At 36.4% G+C, this 21,515-nt stretch overlaps 1 protein-coding gene across 1 annotated transcript; it reads left to right on the top strand.

Moving 5' to 3' along the window:
- The first annotated feature begins 2,513 nt into the window (after nt 1-2,513).
- sft2d1.L (SFT2 domain containing 1 L homeolog) lies at nt 2,514-21,199 on the top strand. The gene is given in 9 exon segments (NM_001171781.1): nt 2,514-2,540; nt 2,630-2,729; nt 8,023-8,109; nt 8,489-8,574; nt 11,908-11,989; nt 14,547-14,582; nt 15,519-15,577; nt 18,535-18,564; nt 20,536-21,199. Coding segments are annotated over 8 exon segments (483 nt in total). The 5' UTR covers nt 2,514-2,540; nt 2,630-2,666; the 3' UTR covers nt 20,576-21,199.
- Nucleotides 21,200-21,515: the final 316 nt, after the last annotated feature.

Raw genomic sequence — 21,515 nt, 5'->3', positions numbered from 1 at the left:
ATGAAGCAACCATCTTCTGCTTCTTCATTCTTTGATGTCCCTGGGTCAGTGCATGTGCAGTAGATTGAAAAAGCTGTCTTTTTGCATTAAGTTCAGAAGAAGTTTGCTCTGTGGTGTTCCTGCAGATGTACCCCAGGCTGATGCAGTTTTCAGCAAAGAGGAGAACCCCCAGGATATCAGGAAAGTGAATTTAATCCCCAGAGGGGTGCTTAAAATTTGACACCCAAGTGATTTTAACTTATTTTTTCCTTTAAAGGGGACCCGCCACCAAAAAAAAATATTCCAAATCCTATTTTATCATGTTAGTCAAGCAAAATGAACGTTAATTACACTGTATAAATTATTTGAATCTTGTTTCCATCAGTTTGGGAATTCATAATTATAGCAAGTGGGCAGGAGCCATTTTGTGGACACTGTTATTAAGGCAAGCCATGTATCATCTCAGAATCTTGTTTGTGCACCAGAATGGGGGATCCAATGTCCATCCCCATGCCCTGGCTACATAATTAAATGTTTAAGAGAACTGCGGGGATGCAGGGAGAGTGACATCTAGGAAGTGCTGAATGGAAAGTGAAAGTAATTGTTTGCCCCGAGGGGCACACAATATTTGATTGACAGCTGATATTTTTAAATGAGCTTACAAGATCTATGAATGCTTTAATAAAAAAAAAGAAATTGGATTTCATATTTAATTTGAAAATGACTTTTATTTTCTAACTATAATCAATTACAAATTGACTTTTGAGGGGACTCCTTTTGCCTAGAAGATGTATTAGAGTTTACTCTTCAAAAATAACCAGAAATCCTATTTCTCTACATGCAGGATTTGTGCCAAAGTCAGTTATTTTGTTACATTTTGTTTGTGCTGGAGTCAGTTATCTGAGTAAGCTCTAACACATCTGCTAGAAAAGGGAGTCCCCTTTTAAAGATATATTGGATGTAACTGTCAATTAAAATCTGACACCCAACTCCTGCAAGAAAACAGAATGAAAAGAAGGATGTGACTATAAACTTCAGAAACAGTGTAACATTTTTAATTGATTATATGTAGAATGTTTCATATTTCAGTATGATGAAGCTAATATTACATTTTCATTTTTGCGATAGTTCTCCTTAAAGTCCCAAAAATCTCCACTCGGTACGAGTCTGCAGTCGAGTCTTTAGGCTCTCACAGTACAGGTTTCTGTAAAACATTGAGCTGATGTTATGCACACAGAGCTGTCAATCACTCTATTTTTTCAGGAGTTACTCGATTTTAGCCCCCTTCCCCCGTTCTCCCATCACCCTAACAAATTCTCCTGGTTTTTCAAAGTTCTCTTTAAATTCCATGGTGTGCATGCACAATAGCATTGAGTCACATGGGTGCATTTGTGTGGGCACAATTAAGCGACTTCAGGTGATCATTTGCACATGCGTGTGGCGTCACTTCCAGTTGAGGGGTCACAGCATGTATTTCCGGGTGCTAGCAAATTCTTTCGGCAGGGTCCCCCGAGTTGCGGTTTCTCAAGGTTGACAGCTTTGTGCACATTACCTGCATATATAGTGTGCTAGATGTAAAGTACCATGTTGATACACATGCTCTATAACATTAATCACAACTAAAACATTTTCTAGAAAAATAATAGGTTCCAATTGATATTTTTATCCTCTTTTTATTTATGGTCTTCTGCATGATGTAAATATAGGATGTAAGAGGCTTTATTAAAGCCGTATTCTTATCTAGGAAATCCCCACAAGTTGATAAAGCAACTAAAACTGGACAATGAAAGAAATTTTGGACAGTTTAAGTGCCACAGATTGCAAACAAACACATGGGAAAAAGTTAAACAATTGGTTTGTTGAATCAGAATGAATCTTACCAGTTGGTATGGAACTAAATGCATAAATAAACATAATATAAGAAGTTTTATGTAAGCACAATTATCTTGTGAGCAAATGACCAGTATGGAAAAGACCAATATGTTTGTTTATGCGACAACAGAAAATGTTTATTTGTACACTGTGACATCAAAAGAAAACTAAACTTGGTCAAACTGAAAAACCTCTACCTAATACACGAGGGCAAAATGTATGGGCAATTTCAGCATTTTTTTTGTTACACAAATGCAACATTTACAAAATTTGGTCCAGTTTCTTGAGGTACAAAATATTGCATGATTTGTAAAGTGCACATAAATTAGCTCATCTTGTCTGCTAGGAAGGGTGCAAAACATGGCCATGCACTTACATGCCATTGAATGTTATGTGTATCATCAATTTCCCTGTGAGAAATAAACTAAAAAAATAAAGAGGCTTCCAAAATGTTAGGGACGGTTTAATGACATTTCGAAAGCGAGTAAACAAAAATCGAATCTTCATTTGCCAGAAGTTAAAATGGCCACTTGCACTAAAATCGCATGAAATGACAGTGAGATTGCGCATGCCGAAAGTAGAGCCGGAGTGAGACGATTCAGCTCTAATCAGGCAGCTCAGGGCGGACGTCCTGTTTAGGAGGACTCAAACACGGGAAAGTAGGAAATCCTGCTTTCTACAGTTTCTGGGTAATGTGATCTGGGACTGAGAATTGCGGTATATGGGAAGGAAGGGCTGTCATAACGGAGTTGATTAATATAAGCTTATATTTCAACAGCGTGAGCCCTGCTTGAGCAGCAGTTCCAGGAGACAGCATGGATAAATTACGTAGAGTCCTGAGCGGCCATGAGGATGAAGAGCAGGGGCTGACAACTCAGGTACTATGCTCAACAACTGGCTAGCTGCCCCAGTTTGCCTATGGTTGGTCCCATGCCACACAACTTCATATTGCCCTGTTGCACATAACCACCTTGTGTACATTTAGTTGGGAAGTATCCAAGAGTTGATCCTGCTAATTCACTTAACTTTAAATACCTGTTTTATTTATTCTCTTTATTAGTCAGATAATGTAGAACTAACATTTGTAACCAATAAATAGTTCAGGGCTATTCACATGCATTTGTTAATTGAGATTTATGTAGGGTTGCCACCTGGCAGGTAAAGTTGATTCTTGATGCCATTATTAATAGGAAAGAGATATGAAAATATAGAAAAGCCAGTATTTTCTTCCAGAATAAGTGGCAGCCCTAGTTTTATGTGCATGTCCTGCATAAACCTGTAAACATGACCACTTTTCCAATCCATAAAAACATTTGTTTAGAACATAAGTCATAGGAGAAATAATTTACCTATAGATAGGTAAGAGATACAAGAGACGTCATTTACCTATAGGAAGGCAGTGTGAAAAGTACAAAACACAGGCAAAATTGGACATTATTCAGATGTTTATGGAGTGGCAGATGATGTGTACATTGTTTTCTCTACCTCTTGCTCATTTTATTTTTAAAAACTTGCTAAGTACTTACTGTATTGCACTGTCCACATGATGCAGAGATCCAGATCAGTCAAGTAAGTGCACCTTAAAGTTCTACTTTATATGTCCCTCTCTCTCTAATTTCCATAGCATTAATTGTGTGTTTTCTTTTTGGAAATGTGTAGTAAGGATGTTTTTTTTATCACTATAGACCTACTTTCATTGGTAATGAAAACTCTTTAAGATGTCATATTTTCATCTAACTCCCATTAAGACCTATTGCCATGCAATATAAGAAAACATGTTTTATGTATAAATCTTTGCTTTTCTATAATCTACTAGTGTCTCTGATAGTTATTTTTGCTAGAAAACTATGTGAAATATTTAAAAATGTAGGTCTTTAAATCACTAGACAGCTGAATTTGTAAATTTTTTGTTCACAAATTTTTTTTAAAATTTGTGTTTGCAAATGTGTTTGGATTCAGTTTATTATCTGGCTAAATGTTTTTTTTGGGGGGATTCTGGATTTGGCCGAATCCAAAAATTATGTATTTTTGTATGTTTAATCCAGACATCTAAGAAGGGGATCTGAAAGAAAGTAAAGCTGAACATACATGTACCAATAATATGGCTGCCTTTTGGAGGAATTTTTTTCTCCTTTTGCTTCCTTATCTGCTGATGCTCCTTTTTTACCTGAGATGGGGCGTTACCATTATCATAGTGGACAGGCTAATACTGATCTCATAGTTACATAGTTAAATCGGGTTGAAAAAATACAAAGTCCATCAAGTTCAAACCCTCCAAATGAAAACCCAGCATCCATACACACACCCCTCTATACTTTCACATAAATTATATATGCCTATATCTATACTAACTATAGAGTTTAGTATCACAATAGCCTTTGATATTATGTCTGTCCAAGAAATCATCCAAGCCCCTCTTAAAAGCATTAACAGAACCAGCCATCACAACATCACCTGGCAGTGCATTCCACAACCTCACTGTCCTCACTGTGAAGACCACCTATGTTGCCTCAAATGAAAGTTCTTTTCTTCTAGTCTGAAGGGGTGGCCTCTGGTATGGCGATCCTCTTTACGGGTAAAAAGGTCCCCTGCTATTTGTCTATAATGTCCTCTAATGTACTTGTAAAGTGTAATCATGTCCCTTCGCAAGTGCTTTTTTTCGGGAGAAAACAACCCCAACCTTGACAGTCTACCCTCATAATTTAAAGGGGACCTGTCACCCAAAAAAATATTCAAAATCCTATTTTATCACATCAGTCAAGCAAAATTAAACTTTAATTACACTATATAAATTATTTGAATCTTGCTTCCTTCAGTCTGGGATTTCAGAATTATAGCAAGCAGGCAGGAGCCATCTTGTGGACACTATTATTAAGGAAAGCCTTGCATCATCTCAGAATCTTGTTTGTGCACCAGAATGGGACACCTGATGTCCACCCCCATGCCCTGGCTACACATTTAAATGGTAAAGAGAACTGGGGAATATGTGGAGAGCAGTGAAATCTAGGAAGTGCTGAATGGAAAGTGAAAGTAATTGTCTGCCCTGCCTCTTTGCCCAGGGCATAGAGGAGTGACAGACAATATTTGATTGACCGCTGCAATTTTTAAATGAGCTTACAACAGTTATGAATGCTTTAATAGAAAATAGAAATTGGATTTCATGTTTAATTTGAAAAGGACTTTTATTTATTATTTTTGTGTCTGGGTGACAGGTCCACTTTAAGTCTTCCATCCCCTTAACCAGTTTAGTTGCACGTCTTTGCACTCTGTTCAGCTCATTTATATCATTTTGGACTGAGTCCAAAACTGCACTGCATTCTCCAGATGAGGCCTTACCAGGGACCTATTAAGAGGCATAATTATGTTTTCATCACTTGAGTTAAAGGAAAACTATACCCCCAAAATGAACACTTAAGCAACAGATAGTTTACATCATATTAAGTGGCATATTAAAGAATCTTACCAAACTGGTCTATATATTTAAGTAAATATTGCCCTTTTACATCTCTTGCCTTGAGCCACCATTTTGTGATGGTCTCTGTGCTGCCTCAGAGATCACCTGACCAGAAATACTACAACTCTAACTGTAACAGGAAGAAGTGTTGAAGCAAAAGACAGAACTCTGTCTGTTAATTGGCTCATGTGACCTAACAAGTATGGTTTGTTGGTATGTTTGTGTGCACAGTGAATCGTACAATCCCAGGGGGGATTTTATTTCTTAAAATACAAATTTTCTATTTATGATTACCCAGTGGCGCATACTACTAGAAAAGTATATTATTATGAAAATGGTTTATTTACATGAAGCAGGGTTTTACATATGAGCTGTTTTATGCAATATCTTTTTATAGAGATCTACAGTACATTGTTTGGGGGGTATAGTTTTCCTTTAATGCCCTTTTTTATGCAAGACAGAACTTTATTTGATTTAGTAGCCACAGAATGTCACTGCCCAGAATTAGACAATTTATCTACAAAAACCCCAAGATCTTTCTCATTTAAGGAAACTCCCAACACACTGCCATTTAGTGAATAACTTATTTATATTTTTTTGCATAACCTTGCATTTATCAATTTAATTCAACATTGAACTCACAATACAGCAGCTCTAACAGGACAGCATTCCGCACAATTGTAAAAATCCAGGATACATTTTAATTTGTTGAAGGAACAATACTCTCCATTAGCAGCAGAATTTCAGAATCCCATTAGATTAAGGCTGATTTTGGCGAAAAACGTAAAAGCTTGCATTCTCAGGCCAACATCAGTGATGTTTGCCTGCACCCAGGCTGACATAATAGTTCTAGGTGCAGGCAGGATAGCATGGGGGTTGATTCTCTGCCTGTGTATATCAGCCCCGATGGCAAAGGTGTTGTTGTAGTTTGTTATAGAATGTACAATTCTTAGCAACTTTTCAGTTGGCCTTCATTTTTACTTTTTATAGTTTTTCAGTTGTGTCTATTCTTTTGCCAATATCCAGCCTTCAAATTGTGTTATCTTCCAGTTTATCATTTAAACAGCTGACTGGTTCCTAGGGTAAACTGGACTGAACTGTTGAAATTCAAAACTGGAGTATTACAGTTTTTTACTAAATAAAACAAGGGTACACCCTTGCCTAAGCTTTGGCCCAAGACATGTTTTGGAGTCACCATGCTTCAATGTATACATAGCTAAACACATTCAAATAAAACAAAAACAGGAATTGCCTGTTGACAGGGGGTGCCATTATGCTTGTCACAATTATCACAAAGAAGACCCCAGTTAAAACTGGTTCCACGACTGTGTAGGTGTGCCAAGTCAAATTGCACAGCAACCACAGAATGCATGGTGTATATACATTACACGTACGGGGTCTTTCCATAATTCAGATGTCAATACCTTAGGTCTAGTAAAAAAATATTTAAACATTAAATAAATCAAATAGAATTGTTTTGGCTCCAATGAGGATGAATGATATATTATTTGGAATCAAGTACAAGATACTGGTATATTATTACAGACAAAAAAGAAATCATTTTAAATAATATAAATTATTTTCGTAAAATGGAATCAATGGGAGATGGACTTCTTGTAATTCTGAACTTTCTGGATGATGGGTTTCCAGATAATGGATCCTATATTTGTATATGAAGTTAAAATTAAGTATAAGAAATGGTCCTTGGTGGTTTTGTCATTTGTATGAATTAAAGGGTTAACAACAGTGGAATGAAATCTTCTATATTTATACATTCTGTCCATCAGTAGCTAATGAAATATTTCTTGGTAGCAACAGTATTATTTTATAGAAAACTATAGTGTATGACCATCTGAGCATGTATGGCAGGTGAGAATTTTTGTTCTCGATCCTATGTAACTATTTAACTAACTATGTATTGTGAGGCATTTGGCAGGTGGCTCTGACAGGAAGAATCAACAGCACAAATAAAGCATTTTTTGCATAGTTATAAAAACAATCCATAAATCTGTCCGTTATTAAAGCCAAAGGTGCAACAATTAGCTTTTATGTCTTATTCAGTGGAAATTCGTAGGATGTACATTAGTAAATGTAACACTACAAAGCATATTCTATTTGCTATTTTGTTCGTGGAACTTGATTCTCTTAAGCGAATTTGTGTTTTATTGTTTTGCCATGCTTACCAAAGGATATATAAATTGCTACAGAAAAGGTAAAGTACAGATTATTTATTAAGTAATGGTTGGTCAACAGTTTTGTTTTTTCCCCATTCTAAATCAGGTTTGCACCTAATCCATATTTTAAATACATAAATTCTAATGCCGTGTTAAAAGTTTCACTGCAAAGCATATGGGATAGATCCCTAATGGCATACAATTGGCATGATGAAGTGCAAAGTGTAACAGAAGATGAGAACAATCTGTCTTGCTTACACAGTCGATATGAATGCTGTTAACCTTCTGAAAATAGTGAAGATTTCTTGTACTTCCATGTGATTCTTATTCTGAAACTGTTTACAAATAAGCTTTTCATCTGAAGCCTGGATTCTGTGCATTCCTTCTCCAAAGTGATTTGCTTTAGCCTTCTGAATATGATTTCTTTATGACCATTTAATTTCCATATTCATCTATGTTTAGTTTTGTGTTTTGTTTTGCAATGCACTGTACAATGACTTGTAGTTTATTTACTTAGTAAAACATATTTGTTATTTTCCAAAGGTGTTGGATTCTTCTTCCCTAAGCTTTGGCACACGAGTAAAGTGGTTTGCAATATGCTTTGTTTGCGGAATAGCATGCTCTATTCTTGTGAGTAAATTTCTACACTTCTGAAATTGTTTGTACTATATCTTACATGCCATGCCCAGAGCTCAAATTGACAATACGATATATAATTAATGAAAGTGTTTCTGTGAAAGTAGTAAATCTGTCATATTGATAAATCTATTAACATATATTTATAAAGCTCCAACTTATTTAGCAGATAACTACGATAAATGGGTATATACTTTGAACATATAGTTTGCATACAAAAAATAGCAACCAATACAAGAGGTAAAGAGCTTACAATCTAAAAGTTGACATAAATGTACAGGTAGTTGGGGATTTTTATAAGTTAATTGTTTAGTTATTACAAATGAGAGACTTAGAATTGACTGACTTGTTTTTTTTCTTCTTTTAAATACAGGGCACTGCATTACTGTTTATACCTGGAAGTGGGAAAAAACTTTTTGCTGTATTCTACACTCTAGGAAATATTGCTGCTCTTGCTAGGTAAGCACATCTTTAGCATTGCCATAATTAATCCTGTGATAACAAAATACAGCGACCCCCATTTTAAATTTTTCAGGGGACCAAAAAAAAAATAGTGTAAAATCTGTGAAAAAATAAAATTAGAGAAATGTATTATGTATAAAAACTGGTGTGGCCAAAAAAAACTTAAAATCTGGATATGTAAAAATTAAGGTTTCATTGTAGTCCTAATCAGGTGCTAGGGTAAGAACAGAGAAACATCTCGCATCTGCAGACATTATCACCAGTACTATTTATATATCTACCAGGTTACAAACCATATTAAATTACAGATACATAAACCACACTATAGGGGGAGCAAATAATATGTATATATGACACCAGAATAAGGAGGGGAGTTAATAAAACTTTTACCATTTCTACCCCTAAGGAGAATCAAACAAAACATTTCTATCACCAAAGGGTTAAAGCCAAACAATCACAGAAAGCTCTGATTTTAAAGGTCCTTCCAAAGTACATTCGGTTGCAGCCTCTTCAAAATGTTACTACTGAAGTAGAAAATTAACCACAGATGACCTATGTGTTTAATTGGATCATGGCCCAACTTTCTCAGGGTAAGATGAATTAACTAATTTGTCTAACGTAATTCATATGACCCTGAGGAAGTTGGGCCGTGATCCAAAGAAACGTGTAGGCATTCAGTGGTTAAAGGGGATCTATGGTCAAAAATTTAAATCCCCCCTTTGGCTTTGGGTAGTGGAAAAAAAGTATTTTTATTAGCATTTTTTTAGGTGATTGCAGTGCAATCATATCCCCCACATACCTGCTTCGGCATCACGAAAAACCTTCATGTCTCGTGGCCGTCTCTTCTTCTTGGCCCTCCTGCCTCTGCTAGTCCCGCCCACCTACCAATGATAAACGAGTAGGCAGTGACGGTTTGCAGATGCCTGCTCGATGTGCCTCACCGTCACTCCCACCATCACTGCCTACATGTTTTTCATTGGTAGGCTATCACCTAAAAAAGTGCTAATAAAAAATAATTATTTGCTATTGGAAAAATACTTTCATTCACTCCCCAAAGCCAAAGGGAGATTTTAATTTTTGACCATAGATCACCTTTAATTTACTACTTCAGACTTTCAGTGAGCTCTACACTCACGATTACATACATGCTGTTTCAGTCTTGATATTGGGAGACATACACAGCTATGACCCAGGAATTGTCAGATTAGCTGTTACCTTTGACACGTTGTAATCCAGTTTTTCCTATTATAAATACATTTTAAATGATACACACTTTAACAGGATTGAAAAAAGTTGTATGCATTTTATAATTGAAAGAATTGGCGACAATACATAATTGTACATTACATGGAAAAAGTATTAAGGAACTTTACAGAGCCAGGCCAACACAGAAGGGTGCACAAGAAATGATCCATTGACTCACCACCTGGCAACTTTCTTCATGGACAACTAAAAACTCTTCCCTTCACCGCCACTCAGGGTCAAACGGGGGTGGCGGGACACAAGGGAAAAACCTCCTTTCACCTGTCTGCAGTGCAAATCTGTGCACAAAGAAGGTAAAGGGGGGGGGCAGAGGGCCCTGATGTGGCAGCCACGTTATGACCCTGCCGGCACTGTTATTCCATGGAGCTGGTCAGAGCAGGGCCAGAGTTAGAGCAGGTAGCAGTGGTTTAGGGTCCTAACTCCTCCAACGTTGCCATTTCTGCGTACCATTACTTGGAGCTTTATATGGCCAAAACTAGACAAAGACAACCCTTCTAAAATCAAACTGCCGAGATCCAAACTGTTTTTGGAAGCACAAAAACTATTCATCAGAAGCATGGGCTTTTTATGGGTGAGCAGCTGCACACAATAGTGATAGTGAAGCCCGACCCTCCACCCGCGCCTGCCTGACTTCCAGCTTCCATTTATAGACCTGCGCTGACCCAACCCACCAATGACATCACAAAAGGGGCGGGCGATCAGGCACGCACCTATAAAAAAGGAAGTGGGAATCCGGCACTGCAAGGTGGAGGACGGGGAGAGCCTGCTGCCTGCCAACCACAAAAAGGGCTGCGGGGTTGGCCCGAATCCGTCCGACCTGCGGGTATCATCAATAGCACACAAGCATGACAGAAGCATGTGTAATACATGGGCAAGTAACTTGAAAAATTCAATTGTTTCTGGGTTTTTTTTTTGCAGTTTTCATGATACAGTGACTGATATTTACAGGTGCAATTTTGAATATGTATGGGGATTCATTTACATTTTTTGGAAAGCTCAAAATTAGCAGAAGACTATATTCACAGAATCCATTGCAAGTATTTAAGCAATTCTTTTTTAATTAATTGATTTCCTTTTTCCTCTATAAATATAAATATTTTTTTAATCAAGTTTTTTAAGTAGTTTTTTTTTTCTTTAAAGAAGGTATTTAAGGTATTGTGTTTTCCAGGTTATGGAAACACCCAGGTCCCAAGCATTGCAGATAACTTAATCATACCTGTATGATTATGAGTGAGATATGCTTCACTAATATCTTATTCCTGGGTTTGTTCAGCAGGTGACAGAGAAAAGGCAGGAAAATGTAAATTTAGGGGCAGATTTATCAAAGTGAGTAATTAGAGCTCACCAAAGAAAAACCCACCCACTTTCTATTCATTCCTATCACCTATTGATAAATACTCTTCTACAAATCCCATAGGATTGAATAGAAAGTGAGTTTCGGTGGCAAGCTCTAATTTCACACTTTGATTAATTTGCCCCTTAGTCTAATGGCACTGTGGTATGCTGCTTTCCACATTTTGTGTGGGTATGCACTGACAAGCACAGGATTAACCTTTTGGCTTGCACTCTAGCAATTTTTTTGTGCAGAAATGCTAAAGTATTTATTATTGCAACAATATCTTTGTTCTAAAGGTGGCCATAGATGCACCGATAATATAGTCTGAAACGAATTTGAAGGTACCCGAACATCGCCCATTGTTAGTGCTGAATTTTAGATACAGGTAGAATTCTTTTGTTTCTACCTATAGCTGACGTTTCAGCTTTACATGTGTGTATTGAAACAAACGATCTTTCCAGGAAAGATTGTTATTGTAGTGTCTATAGCCACCTTTAGGATAATCCAGTGCCATGGTAAGTGGCACCCTCACCTGTCAATTTGCTTGCATTTTACTTTTGTTTTAAGTCAACCCTTTTGGGGAACTAGGGACCAAAAAGTTTTGTTTTCAGATGGTTTGAATTGCCTTCCAGATTTTTTTTATTTGCTGCAAAATGTTAAGTAAAAGAACATTTTGATTACCTTTAATTCAAACACAGCTATAAAATATTATTCACCATGTTTTTTTCCAGCACATGTTTTCTTATGGGACCAGTGAAACAACTGAAAAAGATGTTTGCACCAACAAGACTGATTGCCACTATAGTCATGCTGGTTAGTATGTTCAATTAATGCTTTATCTCTATTTTTATAATGAAAGTGAACCTATTACTTCAGAACCAAGAAGCCTCCTCCCGGCTGTACACGAGGAAAGGGGAACTGCAGCAACAGCAGAAATATAGCTGCATCTACAAACTAAACTACAACTAAAAATTCATCCACACAGCTTCAAAAGATGATAAAGAAACAAAACAAACAAAAGTAAAATCACAATATACATGCAAAGTAAAGTGTAAATCCCTTCCCCCTAAAACAAATAGGCTATTAAGGTTTGTCAGGTTGGGTAAAAGGATGTCCCTTTTTTACCATTGCTCTAGCACTAGACAGCTGAAGACTTCATATGCTCGGTGTTTGTTGCTTTTCATATACACTAGAAGCATTGGGTTTAAGTGCATCTTGAACATAATTTCAGCATCGGTCTTTTGAGTATAACTGGAAAAATATTTTGGGTTTACTGTGCTGTAAATACTGTAGATCAATTATGCATCTGTATTCCATAGTTAGTTTGCCACCCTATTAAAACATTCAGTACCGTATTTACTCGAGTATAAGCCGTCCCGAGTATAAGCCGAGGTACCTAATTTTACCTCCAAAAACTGGGAAAGCTTATTGACTTGAGTATAAGCCGAGGGTGAGAAATGCAGCTGCTTCTGTTAAGTTTCAATCAAAAAATTTAAGGTTTCTGCTCCCATTGGAGGTGCCGGCGTCTCGTTTTTGGATGCCGGCGACCATTCTTGGACGCCGGCGACTATTCTTGGAGACTATTCTTGGACGCCGGCGACTATTCTTAGGCGCCGGCTACCGTTTTTGCGCTTGACCCGAGTATAAGCCGAGGTACAGTTTTTCAGCATATTTTGGGGGCTGAAAAACTCGGCTTATACTCGAGTATATACGGTATATGCACAAGTTAACGTTGCATAACTACTACTACCACATAGCACCACCAGTTTTGCTAAGCAACTGCTTCCAGCAATATACTGATGTCACTTAGTCTTAAAAATTCAAATGATGTGTTTGTGTTGCTGTGCAATCAAGTTCAAAACTACATAAAATATAGAACGACAGCTGTCTTTTAGACATATGTGTAATTTAGTGTACTCTACTCAGGAATGTTATGATATGATTGTGCTGTGATAATATGCATTGCATATATTTGGGTGTAGTTGACTATGTCCCAAAATATTTGTGACACATGTAAGGCTTTAATATGGGGCAACCATGAAAGCAAAAAGGCCAGATCATACAATCCATTATGTTGATAAACATCCGAATGACATACGACAGGTGTGCCTCCCCGATCCACCCCTTATGAATACAGTAATTCCAAATGGAGGAAGTGCTGTATGCTCAAAGCATATAACCTCGAGCTCCTTTCTGTAGGTGGTAAATGTGGGAGATATTCAATGTACAAAAAAGGCAGTTTGGACCTGTTTTTGCACTGTATATAAATGACCACTTATATGTCCCTTTAATAATTAATTTAGCTATATAACTGTCTCAACCATCTTAAAGGGGTGGTTCACTTTCAAACAACTAGTTGTTTTCAGATAGATCACCAGAAATAATGACTTTTTCCAATGACTTTCTATTTTCTATATGTGACCGTTTTTCTAATATTCAAGTGTCACGTGTCAAATGTCTTTTTTCACCTTCTGAAGCAGCCCTGGTTAGGGGGGGGGTCGCCGATCCGGTAAACTGTTCTAAATTGATACATTTACTTGATACATTTCTTTTTCTCTGGGTTTCATTACAGAAAGAAACAATTATTACAATTGTTGCTAATACTCTAGAGATGCTGCTGAGAAATGTATCAACTCAATGTTGCAAAATTGTAACAGTTTAGAGTCTGCACCTGAATTACTGAGCTGCCAGACAAACGCCAGAGACACGAACATTCAACTTTAAACTTAGATTTTGGAAAAACAGTAAAAAATAAATAATGGAAAGTAATTGGAAAAAGTCTTTATTTTTGGGGAACAATCTAAAAACAACTGAATTGGAAAAAGTGTTTGGAAGGTGAACAACCCCTTTAAAGCACCTACACGTAAAAAGCTGTATGATGAAAGTAATTTGCAAATTAAACATGGAACCCAAATTCTTTTTTCATTGAAACATCCATACCTGTTATAAAGTTGTTTAAATATCTGAGCTGTCAATCAAATATTATCTATCTATCCTGAGGCATAGAGGTGGGGCAATCAATTACTTTCACTTTCCATTCAGTACTTCCTAGATGTCACTGCCCTCCACACATTCCCCCTCCTTCTAACACTATAATTGTGTAGAGTACTGTGCATGGGCATTAGGTCCCCCATTCTGGTGCATACTTAAGATTTTGAGGTGATACACAATTTGTCTTAGTAACAGTGTCCAGAAAATGGCTCCTGCCTGCTTGCTGTGATTGTGTAATTCCAAGACTGAAGGAAACAAAATGTAAATAATAAATGTAGTGTAAGTAAATTTTATTTTGCTCAACTAACATGATAGAAAATAAATTGGAAATTTTTCATAGACAGGTCCGCTTTAAATTATAATTTTGTTTGCTTTACAGCTTTGTCTTATCGGTACATTGTGTGCTGTGTTTTGGGTGAGTGAATTTTTATTTTTCATTTGCTCAAATGTGTTCAATATGTACATGTAATAACAATCTGTGGTTCAATGCAACACAGTATTTTACTGGAGTAATGTCACCACACAATTCCCATTTTCTGCAAATTCAAATGTTTATGCTTTTATGTATGTCACGTATGTAACAGGCAGTTGGAAGAAAGTTATTTGCTTTTATGCAGCACCCAATCTGCTGATTGGGTTACTAGAACAAGTGTCATTTTGTACACATTCTTTTACCCCATATGTTAAAATTGTGCAGAGAGTATACTTTGCTCCGACGACTTTAAGCCTAGATTGGGTGTGTAGAATGTATTAGGGAACTTAGATTATAAATGCCACTGGGTCAGGAATCTATGTAAATGATGTACAATCTCGGTAAAGCTTTAGTTCCCAGATACTCAATGCAACAGATTTTTCCCCTTCTGAAAATTTTCCTTTGCACATACAGTATATGATATAAACTTTTTAAACCTAAAAAGTATCTACCTATAATGTTCTCTCTATTTTTTAGGGAAATGTAATTTGTTGTGTGTAGTTGTTAATTAATTTAAAAACTATGTGCAGAGATGTGTGTGAGTGGGGGGGGGGGGGTCAAAATAAGTACAAATTTATGTGTGATGTGCAAATTAAGCTGGGAAGGAAGGACATGCACAGTAGCACTTCATGCCTGAACTTCCTCCTTTGGCTTCCTGCACACTGACACAGGGAGAGAGAGAAACTTTCTGTGAGGGTTTCTGTGTTGGTACTACTTCACTGGTATGTGTCATGAAAACAGATTATTTTAAGACATATATTTTAGAGAAATGCTTTTAGTTATCCAGGCTATTCACATTTGGACACAAAGGTGAACTTCCCCTTTAAATCCAAACGTAGTAATCTTAAAACTGACCTGATTGTTTGTTTTTCCTTTTAGTGGCATAAGAACGGCCTGGCAATTATATTTTGTATTTTACAGTTCCTTGCAATGACATGGTAAGTGCTTTAAGGGGAATGATATTAAAAAACATGCTGAGACTCTATGACAGTTCACTCTCTTAGTTATAAATTGTATCACTAAAAAATACCACTTTACATATTTTACCTTGAGCCGACATTTTGCACTGTTCCACAAACAGGTGTTTAGCAATAAGCAAAAAACAGAAAGAAGTGGTACCATACAAAGACGAGCTTCTGTCCCTTTTGTTGGCTGTTGTAACCACCCATTAGTTTATATGTGTGCAGTTCTTACAAGCTGGGGAGGAACTTAAAAGTGACAAACTTAACTTGAGTTGATAACTTGTATATAATTTGTAGTCACATATTGGAAAATATTTTTCTATATATTAAAAAAGGTGTATTAAAGGGGTTGTTCACTATTCAACACTTTTTTCTATTTAGTTGGTTTTAGATCACCAGAAATAAAGACTTTTTTTACCAATTGCTTTTATTTTCTATTTGTGCCTGATTTTCTAATACTGAAGTGTTGTTTCATTTTTCAACTTCTTTGTAAAGCAGCTGTGTGTGGGGGGGGGGGGTTTACTCTGTAAACTTCTAGATTGATACATTTACTTGATAGAGTTGATACAGTTTCATTAAAGGCAGCTATTATTGATATAATGCTGCTGAGAAATGTATCAAATAAATATAACAAATTGCAACAGTTCAGAACCTGCAACTGGATCACTGAGCTGCCAGACAAGCGTCAGACAGGAACATTAAAGGGGAACTCCACAAAAACATAACTTTAAGCTTTTTGAAAAGTAAACATAATTTCAAGCAACTTTGCAATATACATCAATTAAAAAATATGCAGATGTTCATGATTTGTAATGGTTTCTGACAGTTACCTAAGCCTAGCCGCTTGCTAAGCTGGCTGACTACTTTGCTGAGCTGGCTGACTATTGTTACTTTGTATCAACAGCCAGCTGTCCTTAGCCTGCATCCTCCAAACCCCACAATTCCCTGCACACGTGATTTCAATAAGAAACATAGTGCACTGCATTGTGGGTTATTTAGTTCCTGCATGCTATCTGTAAGCTGTGGAGAAGTTGTTACAATTTGTAACAGCAGTGTTTTAGTCCCTCCTTCCCTGCTAGGATTTCAAATGAAGAGAATTGCTGGATTGCAGCATATAAAATGGCATGTATTCATACTTTTTGAAGAAACAGGTAACTGTGATGGCTATATTAGGGGTTTCTGTGTTATGTGGGCCTCTTTATCAAATTTTGCTTTGAAAGTCCCTTTAAATTTAAATTTTGGAAAAATGGTAAGAAATAAAAGATGGAAAGCAATTGAAAAAAGCTTATTTTAGGTGAATCTGAAAACAACTGAACTGAAAAAACTGGAAGGTGAACAACCCTTGTTAATGAAGAACGGCCATTTTAATTAGGGATGCACCGAATCCACGATTTTGGATTTGGCCGAACCCCTGAATCCTTCGCGAAAGATTCGGCCGAATACTGAACCAAATCCGAATCCTAATTTGCATATGCAAATTAAGGGTTGGAAGGGGAAAACATTTTTTACTTTCTTGTTTTGTGACAAAAAGTCACGCTCGGTCAGTTCAACAGCCTGAATGATTGGAACAGCAGGAAGTGAAGAGGATCTACTACACTTCCTGTCTCCTGAAGCATCATAAACTAGCAGATACTGTGCATTGGTATTACATTTTCAAACATGCCCTATTGATCAGGATCATCATGACACCATATGCGTGCCAACATCACACAAAACAATTACTGCACATATTGCCAGCTTAACTGGAGTTCTAGAGAATGCAGTGCAGTTTTGGTCTCCAGTACGCAAATAACACTAGAGAGAAGGGTGATTTAGCTTAAAAAGGGAATGGAGGATGAGAAGACCTGCCATACATTTTATTGACTTACTATAAATTATTATAGTAAATAATGTGTTATTGTTGTAGTTATTGGTAATAATAATAATGTACTATGAAAACTGTGTTACAGATGTCCTATCTTCTGTAGTTTCAGTAAGGGAATGAGATTGGTGGATTCTTCCCCAGAAATTGTTTTCCTGGCAAACGAAATAGTTGGAAGAAAGCATGCCTTTTCAGCAGATAAAATGCAAAGCTTACATTTAATAATGCTGAGCCAGGGGCTGATCTGGTTGCCAGTTGTGACTTATGATGCAAACAGAATATGGAGCCATATAACACTTAGGGGCAGATTTATCAACGGTCAAGGTGAATTTTCCTAAGAAAATTTCTTAATTTTGAGCTATTTTTTGTGTACTTCGACTAGGGAATAGTCCATATTTGATTAGAATTTGAAAAAGTTTGAATATCGAAATTTATCATGTACTGTCTCTTTAAAAATTCGATTTCAACCATTCGCCATCTAAAACCTGCCGAATTGCTGTTTTAGCCTATGGGGGACCTCCTAGAACCCATTAGGAGTCAATTGGTGGACTTTGAAAAATCTAAGTTTTTTTGGGAAAAACTTTGAATCGAACTCGGTCGAAAACGATATTTCTTTGATTCGAACAATTTGAATTTGCCCAAATATGGAACTATTTGACCAAAAAAAAAACTGACTTAATTTCGGGTGGTCTTTTTGAATTCTAATTTCAAATTTTTTTCAATTCGAAATTCGACCCTTGATAAATATGCACCTTATATTTATATTTTTCATCTATGAACTGGTTAGAAATAAGCTTAAAGCTTTTTAAATTTAATAATTATGTCCTTTTCAGCATCTACTTTTGAGCAAATCAAGCACCATTTTATTTATTTTACCTGTATTCAATATCACTGCTTTAATTAACCTGAGCTCTGGAGTACTAAATGTACAACCAAAATTTTTACTTTACTTCTTGTTCAACAGCATTTGCTCGACTTTTATCCATTTTTATTAAACCAGCTTAATTTGCACAAAAGTACATGCCAGACTGAAGTGATTTTCCTTTGTATGACATTTTTTTTCTTTTTGCAGGTATAGCCTTTCATTTATACCCTTTGCAAGGTAAGTTATTTTCACATGTAACAATTCAATTAATAGTCATGTTTGCCTCATTCCTGTAATCTAAAGCAGCCAATCATACATTTGTTGTCATTACTGATATTACACAAGCTCCATTGTCAGATTGACCTGTAGGAAAAAATCTATTTGTTCCAGAGAAGGAAATGTTCCATTAACCATTCTTATTGCTAGTATAAGCCTGAGCAACCCATACAGACATATGAAAAAGTTTGGGAACCCCTCTTAATGCTTTTGTTTATCATTGGCTGAGCTTTCAAAGTAGCAACTTCCTTTTAATATATAACATGCCTTATGGAAACAGTAGTATTTCAGCAGTGACATAATGTTTGTTGGATTAACAGAAAATATACAATATGCATCATAACAAAATTATACAGGGGTGCATAAATTTGGGCATCCCAACAGAGATATTACATCAATACTTAGTTGAGCCTCCTTTTGCAAATGTAACAGCCTCTAGACTCCTCCTGTAGCCTTTGATGAGTGTCTGAATTCTGGATGGCGGTATTTTTGACCATTCGTCGATACAAAATCTCTCCAGTAAAGTTAAATTTGATGGCTGCCGAGCATTGACAGCCTGCTTCAAATCATCCCATAGATTTTCTATGATATTCAAGTTGGAGGACTGTGACGGCCATTCCAGAATATTGTACTTCTCCCTCTGCATAAATGCCTTTGTAGATTTGCTTAGGGTCATTGTCTTGTTGGAATATCCAACCCCTGCGTAACATCAACTTTGTGACTGATGCCTGAACGTTATTCTGAAGAATTTGTTGATATTGGGTTGAATTCATTCGACTCTCGACTTTAACAAGGGCCCCAGTTCCTGAACTAGTCACACAGCCCCACAGCATGATGGAACCTCCACCAAATTTGACCGAAGGTAGCAGGTGTTTTTCTTGGAATGCGGTGTTCATCTAAATTTTTGTCTCATCAGTCCAAAGCACTTTGTTCCAAAATGACTGTGGCTTGTCTAAATGAGCGTTTGCATACAACAAGCGACTCTGGGTGTGAGTGCAGAAAAGGCTTCTTTCTCATCACCCTGCCATACAGATGTTCTTTGTGCAAATTGTGCTGAATTGTAGAACAATGTACAGATAAATTATCTGCAGTAAGATTTTCTTGCAGATCTTTTGAGGTGATCTTTGAGTTGTCTGTAACCATTCTCACAATCCTCCGCATATGCCGCCCCTGTATTTTTCATGGCCTGCCAGACCTGGGTTTTACAGCAACTGTGTCTGTGGCCTTTCATTTCCTGATTACATTCCTTACAGCTGAAACTGACCGTTTAAACCTCTGTGATCGCTTTTTGTAGCCTTCCCCTAAACCATGATACTGAACAATTTTTGCTTTCAGAGTTTTTGAGAGTTGCTTTGAGGATCCCATGCTGTTGTGCTACTGTCAAACAGTAGCACAACTTGCAATTGGCCACCTTAAATACCTTTTCTCATGATTGGACAAAGCTGCCTATGAAGGTCAAGGCTTAACGAAACCCCATTACATGCATTCAAATTAGCAAAATTACAAGGGTACCCACATTTTTGCAAAGCCAGTTTTTCACATTAATTTCATACAACTGAATTCTGCTTAACTAAAAATCTTTGTTCAGAAAGCACCCCAGTACTCAGATGTTCCTGGGAAATGAAAGACATACCACTATTCTCTTTTTTTGTTGAAAGTGGAGTAAATTATTATGCAGACTGAGAGCGGTGCCCAAACTTTTTCATATGACTGTATATATTTGACCACTCACTATGTCAAATGACAGTGGGGCCCTATATCATTTTCTCTGGTGGGCCCTAGATGCCCAGTCTGGCACTGGCTACAGCAGTTAAAGATCTTGTGTGCATTGTGTAGACTACTATACTGGGTAATGCTGCCTATGTCACTTCACTTTTCTCTTTATCATTACCTGTATTCATTAGTTGTTTTTTGTCCCATTGTTTCCAACAGGGACGCCATTATAAAATGTTTCACTGGCTGCCTGAATTGAGAGACCAAGATTATTTCTGCAATAATTCAGGGACTGGCCATTCTGTTGTTATCTGCTGAATTTACATTGTTTTGCCTTAAATGACAAAATTTTTACTACATATATGTATTGTACATATGCTTAACAGTTTTGTACCTGCACCATTGTATTATCAGAGCTTCTTAAAGGTCAACAAGAATGATTATAATTTTTTTTAATAAGAAATCCGTACATATTTAATATGTGCAGTAATTAAGGTATTTGCACTGTGACACATGACTTTGTTTTTAACAAACACCATCACTCCATGAATATAAATCTTATATTAGTTTTTTCTTTGCCATGTAAATATATATAGATATATAAAATCTGAAATGTGTATATATAGATGTGTGTGCAACCCTTTTCAAATTAGAAATATATATATATATATATATATATATATATATATATATATATATATATATATATATATATATTATATATATATATATATATATATATATATATATATATATATATTCTAATTCTAATATATATATCAGAGAACACCACAGCTTCATTGTAATCAGCTTGAAAAAGGAACTAAATGTTCTGAAAGCGTGATATGATTATCTTTGTTAGCCAATAAAGGTATCACCTTTATACCACTTTACTTTTTATGACCTGTAACATTTTTACTGGTCTGTAACAGTACAACAACTTTACTTGGTATATTAAAATATACTGGAAGGAAAATGGAGAGAGATGATGAACATTGGAAAAGCAAAGGTGAAGAGTGTTTAGATGCATGGGGATCAGGTTGAGAGAGCACAAATATCAGGTAATTAGTAAGTACAGGAAGTGATTGCACAGAGATAGGAGTAATATGAACGGACATCTGAGATAAAGGTGGGGGATAGGGGAAGGAGGAAGAGCTGGAGAGATTGCATATGTAAGTAAAGGTGTTAGGAGATGCAGG

This window comes from Xenopus laevis, chromosome 5L, assembly GCF_017654675.1.
Source record: "Xenopus laevis strain J_2021 chromosome 5L, Xenopus_laevis_v10.1, whole genome shotgun sequence".
Taxonomy (NCBI): domain Eukaryota; kingdom Metazoa; phylum Chordata; class Amphibia; order Anura; family Pipidae; genus Xenopus; species Xenopus laevis.
The sequence above is the reverse complement of the archived record's forward strand: the minus strand, read 5'-3'. Positions and strand labels throughout refer to the sequence as shown.